The sequence below is a fragment of the Coregonus lavaretus genome (genome assembly GCF_964263955.1).
Source record: "Coregonus lavaretus genome assembly, chromosome: 34".
In the NCBI taxonomy this organism is placed as follows: Eukaryota; Metazoa; Chordata; class Actinopteri; order Salmoniformes; family Salmonidae; genus Coregonus; species Coregonus lavaretus.
Genome location: NC_140021.1, coordinates 12,159,050 through 12,165,561, shown reverse-complemented (window position 1 = coordinate 12,165,561; position 6,512 = coordinate 12,159,050). Strand labels below are relative to the sequence as shown.

Sequence of the window (6,512 nt, the reverse complement as noted above, 5' to 3'; positions counted from 1 at the left end):
ATCTGAGTAACTAATCTCATCTGGTACATTATTAGTTTCATCTGAGTAACTAATCTCATCTGGTCCATTATTAGTTCCATCTGAGTAACTAATCTCATCTGGTACATTATTAGTTTCATCTGAGTAACTCATCTCATCTGGTACATTATTAGTTTCATCTGAGTAACTCATCTCATCTGGTCCATTATTAGTTCCATCTGAGTAACTAATCTCATCTGGTACATTATTAGTTTCATCTGAGTAACTCATCTCATCTGGTACATTATTAGTTCCATCTGAGTAACTAATCTCATCTGGTACATTATTAGTTTCTGCACACAGAACTATGCAGTGTCATCAGACACAAACAACTAACACATCATACAGTCTCTGCCAATTTTATTGCTTCAGTCAAATCACAACAAACTATTACAATCGTTCAGTTTTTAATTTCTTCTGTTAGTGCTTGGATCGGTATCTGCTCCTCACAGAGAGAGGGATGGAGGCCAGGGTAGAGGGAGGAAGAAAGTTAGAGGAGAGAGAAATAGTCTACCATTACTGGGCCCTTTTTCTATGATGATATAATGACTTTCTGTATGATGTCTCGTTAGTTTATCTATCTAGTCAAAGTGCAACGGTGCTACAATAACATCTGGGTCAGAGGTAATACATACTAACAGTCAGAAACCTTACTGGGAGATGAACTTGGTTTAACCTAGAACCACCCCCCCACACACTCCCTTAGCCGGGGGTAGCCAACCCTGGTCCTGGAGAGTTATAGGGTGTGTAAACTTAGTAAGTATCAGCGTGAACACACCAAATCCAGCTAATCAATGTCTGATTGAATCAGGTGTGTTAGTGCTAGTCTGGAACAAAAGCCTGCCCTAAGCCATACACCTCCAATCTACAGACAGGTGGTCCCTCAGTGTCAGGAGAATACATCAATATAAAACTACATAGTATACTCTATACAGTGTCAATAAATACCAGTGACGTCACAGTGTCAGAGGAGACAGACTGGTTTAGATTGCTGCTACAGACTGAACTCTGACCTACAGGTTCATGACCTCCTGTCATATAGTGCATTTAGAGACAATTGATGAGGGAATAAGAGAAGGGAGAAGGAGGAGAGGAGGAGTAGACTTTCACCCAGGGGTTGGTGTTGCAGAGGGTAGGAGGGGATGTGTAGCTGTTGGACTGTAGTTTGGTCCAGGTGTGTGTGTCTAGCTGACAGACTTCAGTTTGACCCAGGGGTTGGTCCCACGGACCTCCATGGGTGGATTGTTGGCGAAGATGTGGTTGCAGAGATCGTCCAATGGCGGCTCAGGGTCAGAGATCGCGAACTGGGCCGCGTCCTCTATTACCTTCCTGATCTCTACATCTATCTCCTAATGGTAGGGAGGAAGGAGGGAAGAAAGAAAGAAAGAAAGAAAGAAAGAAAGAAAGAAAGAAAGAAAGAAAGAAAGAAAGAAAGAAAGAAAGAAAGAAAGAAAGAAAGAAAGAAAGAAAGAAAGAAAGAAAGAAAGAAAGAAAGAAAGAAAGGGGAAATAATGAGGGAAGGAAGAAAATAAAGAAAGAAAAAGTGAATTGGACCACCTGTGTTTGTGTCTATGTGTGTTTGTGTCTATGTGTGTGTGTGTCTGCGTGTGTGTGTCTGTATGTGTTTGTGTCTATGTGTGTGTGTGTGTGTGTGTGTGTGTGTGAGTACCTTGATCTCCTCCACAGAAGCCATGTTGTTGGATAGCATACGCTCCTTCAGCATGGTTATGGGGTCACTCTTACTGCGCACTTCCTGGATTTCCTCACGTGAACGGTAGCTACAGGACGTTACATCACACACAAGAAGAAGAAGAGGAGTTAGACCTAATTAGCAGGGTTCGGCTCCAGCCCTTCGTTGATGAGAGAGAGAGAGAAACACACACAGAGAGAGCGATAGAGCAAGAGAGAGCTTGCGCACCCCAGAAAGGAAGCGATGGTAGAGTATTATTTGGCACGTCCCAAACCAACACTATACTACACTGGGTGAGCCTAGAGGACAGGCTAAATTGGAGAGTGATGTAGAGTGGCTACACAAGGTGGAGGGCAAGAGAGAGAGAAAGAGTGAGAGGGAGAGAGAGGTGTGGTGAGGAGTGAGGGGGCGGAGCGAGACCGGGGGTCAGGTGACGGTCACAGGGTCACAGGGTCAGGAGTCAGAGATCACATCTCACCTAACCCCGGGGTCGCTCATGCTGTGTCCATGGTAACGATAGGTCTCCAGCTCCATCACAATAGGACCCTGGCAGAGAGGTTTCAAAGCCAGGAGACTCAAAAAGCTAGCCAACGTTGCTATGACACTGCTGAATGACCTGATCAGGGAATTCTACACGCTTGGAAAGTGGAGACTTCATAAAACATAAAAAAGTTAACATTACTGGAGACACCTTGCAGCAAAGATATAGAACTGACATATGGTCTGTGCCTTGCAGTTTTGGAAACCGCGTCTCGTTTGCTAGCAAAGACATTTGAGTTGGTTAAACTGGGACCAGTTACAGTTCTGTCCTGTAGTCTCTTCCACAGAGTGTCTTTATTCTACTGGTCACTGAGCCTCCCTCTGTCAAGCAAGAGACACTGGTGTGATAGTACAAACTGATCAGCCCTCTGACATTAGACTGTCTGAGACAAAGTGATTCTTAACACTCTTCATGCTCTTAAACCAGTTACTTTTTAATCTTTGCACAAATCAGAACTCACCTTCCCAGCTCTGCAGTGGTCTGCAGCGAACTTGATGGCCTCCCTCACACACAGCACGTCCATGCCATCCACCTACACCACAGGGACATAGGGGTTAATATAGCAAAGATACACTCACTGACTGTGTGTGTGTGTCCTACCTTGATTCCAGGTATATAGTCTCCTCTCTTGAAGTACTCAGTGCTAGCGGAGGACCTCTCTACAGACGTCCCCATGCCGAACTTGTTGTTCTCACAGATGAAGATACACGGCAGCTTCCACAGAGCCGCCATGTTGAACGACTCAAAGATCTGGCCCTGATTGGACAAGAGAATAGATGATGTTGATGATGATGATGATTGAATAACTTAATTGTAACCGTTAGATAGATCTCACCTGGTTGGCTGCTCCGTCTCCGTACAGCGCCACGCACACCTGGTTGTTTCCTTGGTACTGACAGGCTAGGGCCACACCTGCCCCCAATGGAACCTGTAGACACACAGAAACACACAGTGAGAATGCATTGGTTTGTGTGTGTGTGTGCGTGTGCGTGCGTGTGCATGAGTAAGTGACCTGTTCAGATAGTTACCTGAGCCCCCACGATTCCGTTCCCTCCATAGAAGTGTTTAGCGTACATGTGCATAGAACCACCTTTACCCTTGGCCACACCCCCTCTACGACCTGAGAGAAGGGGAGAGAGAGTGAGAGAAAGAGATCACGAGAGAGAGAGCGAGAGAGAGACAGAAAGAATGAGAGAGAGAGAGACAAAGCGTGTGAGAGAGAGAGAGAGAGTGAGAGGAAGAGAGTGTGAGAGAGAGATTGAGAGAAAGAGAGACAGACAAAGAGAGAGAGAGAGAGAGGGGGGGGGGGGGAAGAGGAAGAGAAAATGAACAGAGAAAGAGATTAGAGATCTATTTCAGGTAGAAGTTGCAGAGATCTAAGATCAGTTCATCTTCCTTACATCCTGACTGTAACCATTAGGGGGAAATAGACATCTGACCTTAGATTAGTGTCTAGGTGTATCCCACCTGTGAGTTCAGCCAAGATCTCTCTTACAGACACGCCCCTTGTGAAGGTGTAGCCATGGGCCCGGTACGCCGTTATCAGGTGGTCTGTTGGGTTGATGCCTGCCTCGATGCCCATCGCACACGCCTCCTGCAACACAACCAACAGCAGCTAGGAGAGAGGAGGGGAGCGTGTGTATGTTCTTGTGTCCCTGAGACTGTGTTTATATGCTCATCTAATGTGTGTGTTTGTTTTGTGTGTGTTGTGACCTGTCCGTCATAAAGGTGGCAGAAGCCTCTGATGATCTTCTGCTTGTAAAGCTGGTCAGCCTTCAGCTCCATGCGTCTCATGGTCTGCATGGTCCTGTAGTACTGGAGGCCCTGTTCTCTTGTCAACACCGCCGTCACAGAGGGGCCCTCCTCCAGACGGTGCAGCTCACACTTCTATTGGAAAGTACAGGGAAGGGAGGTAGCTTAGTGGTTAAGAGCGTTGTGCCAGTAACCGAAAGGTCGCTGGTTCTAATCCCCGAGCCGACTAGGTGAAAAATCTGTCGATGTGCCCTTGAGCAAGGCACTTAACCCTGATAGCTCCTGTAAGTCGCTCTGGATAAGAGCGTCTGCTAAAAATGACTAAAATTTTTAAAAAAAAATTTAAAAAAAAAGGAGACAGACAGCTCAACCAACCAATCAGATAACAGTTTGAAGAAGGAAGTTCCCTTGTCATATCTAGGGCTTGTTAAGCAGGGTGCAGTAAAAGTGTATGTCGACTCACCTTGATGTCAAAGCTGGCCTGTGGGGTGAAGTCAGCGAAGGAGCGTGAGGACACCACCATCCTGGCCCCCTGCAGAGAGAGATTGACACAAGTGAGCGATACACACACAGGAAATACAAGTCCAATAGCCACCCTCCTCCCCAGGCTAAATCCACCCCTGCCCTGGGCCACAGTGTGAAAGGAAGACTGGGGATTCTGCAGAAGGAACGTGGCTGTTTGAGGTTCAGGTTTCTCTGTTTGGATCTGGCTGGCTGGCTCTAACTAGGTCTGGGTGCTCTGGTACTAACTGTCTGTATTGGTGGTTGTCGGGGTGTTGCTGGGGCAGGCGGTGAGGTTATATCGACGTATTCGGACAGACCAATCAGCAGCTGGGGCACAGAGGAACCATCCAATCAGACCAGAGCACTGCCAGAGGAGTCTGACAGCTGCCCTAGTAGGGAGGAGCAAAGGTTTGGGACAAAGCAGACTAATCTGTAGTCAGAACAATCACTATCACTACCTACCACAGCGCACCAAAGAGTCAGGCAGTGCCTCTATCAGTACACACTAGGCTGTGTTCTATATGAGCTGTTTTGTGTTCATGGTCTTACAGGCTATATCAGGCCTACAGGACAGGCTGCACAGTAGAGCTATGAGCTCCTTACCTCTGACACTGTTTGGGCTCCCTACAAGAAAGCCGGGGAGAGCGAGAGAGCGGGGGAGGGTGATAGAGGGAGGGAGGTAGGGGAAAATGAGTCATTGGGAGAGAGAGGAGAAAGTGAGTGGTGTCTAATAATTCATCTTTAAAACACTAGGGGAACTTGTGCAAAAATTCATATAGCCCCTAGGGCCTAATATCTTTCTAACCATGAAAGGTGAGAGAATGCGGCTGAGCGGGTGTGCTGAAGTTCACAGAGAACATTACAGAGGACAGTCTACAGACCAGAGGCAGACAGCCAAGAGATTAGTACACAAATAGCACCAACCATCACTAGCCTACACACCATCATTACAGTGCCACCGTGCGGCAAACTTGTAGAAGCCGCAGGTACAATGAAGCATCTAACTAGCATGCGGAAATCCCTCGTTGTGCCCTTATACCGGCGCACAAACATTAAGCACCATGGAGAGCGCCGATATAAGCGCGAACCACAGCCACTGTTTTGTTGATGTTCTTATTCCCTTTTCCCCTGTTCTTTATAATTGTGAACTTATAGGAAATAAATAGAAGAGTATTGCAATACTCTTTGGTATCCCGATACACCCTACACATCTTTGTTGAAAAATGAATCTGGCAGAATAGAGCATGCATGGACAGGCTGTCAATGTATGTAACAACTCATATGAACAATACCCGCAGTAGACAGCTACAGTAAATCGATTTGGGTATTGTGTTGTTGAGTTCGGACTGAGTGACCATGTTATCAGGCCTACATCTACAAGGTCAGCACTGCTAGCTGGGACTGAAGCTACTAGTAACCTCTCATCCGGCAAGTCTAGCTAGCTAGCTTGTTATTTCAGTGCGAAATCACCTAGCTAGCCTTCAGCACCACGGACAGCCGCACGCAGGTTGTCAGTAGGCTACGTACCACATTCTTGCTGGCGTTTCCCAGTCGGAACACGTTCGAGATGAGGGTCAACATATTTTGCATGCTACTGGACACTCTGCTCTACCAGTACAGAACAGCAGACATAGCTAACAGATTAACGTTGACAACACAGATCAGCTGACACTTCTTGTGCTGGGTCGGGTGGCCAACTACAACTATCCCGGGGTTGGCCAATACGTAAGGAATTTACATGATGATAATAAAGATTATAAACTACAGGTGCATGCCTGCACAGAAGTACACCCGCATTCTTATCGTTCAATATCTAGGCCTTGACCTCTATTTCAGTTATTGCGTGGCTGTATCCTTAAATGTTCTATCATTTTCACTGCTCTTCCGGCATGGGAAAAATCAATAATCTCCAGCTGCTGTCAGTCTCAGTAGCTCCCCTGGAACTGTCTCTGTCATCAGAGGAAAATAGTTTATTCACTTATTTCTACTTCTGTAATTCTGCTGAAG

General features: G+C 46.5%; 1 protein-coding gene across 1 annotated transcript; it reads right to left on the bottom strand.

Annotated features, from left to right (window-relative positions):
• Positions 1 to 362: 362 nt before the first annotated feature.
• On the bottom strand, positions 363 to 6,128 carry LOC311109346 (pyruvate dehydrogenase E1 component subunit alpha, mitochondrial-like). The gene is made up of 11 exons (XM_084152198.1): positions 6,033 to 6,128; positions 4,465 to 4,533; positions 3,963 to 4,136; positions 3,717 to 3,843; positions 3,278 to 3,369; positions 3,085 to 3,177; positions 2,850 to 3,005; positions 2,710 to 2,781; positions 2,187 to 2,254; positions 1,688 to 1,796; positions 363 to 1,367 (listed from the first exon to the last, which is right to left on the bottom strand). Exons 1-11 carry the CDS (start codon positions 6,093 to 6,095, stop codon positions 1,203 to 1,205), a joined length of 1,188 nt encoding a protein of 395 aa, XP_084008324.1. The 5' UTR covers positions 6,096 to 6,128; the 3' UTR covers positions 363 to 1,202.
• Between the last annotated feature and the right edge of the window lie 384 nt (positions 6,129 to 6,512).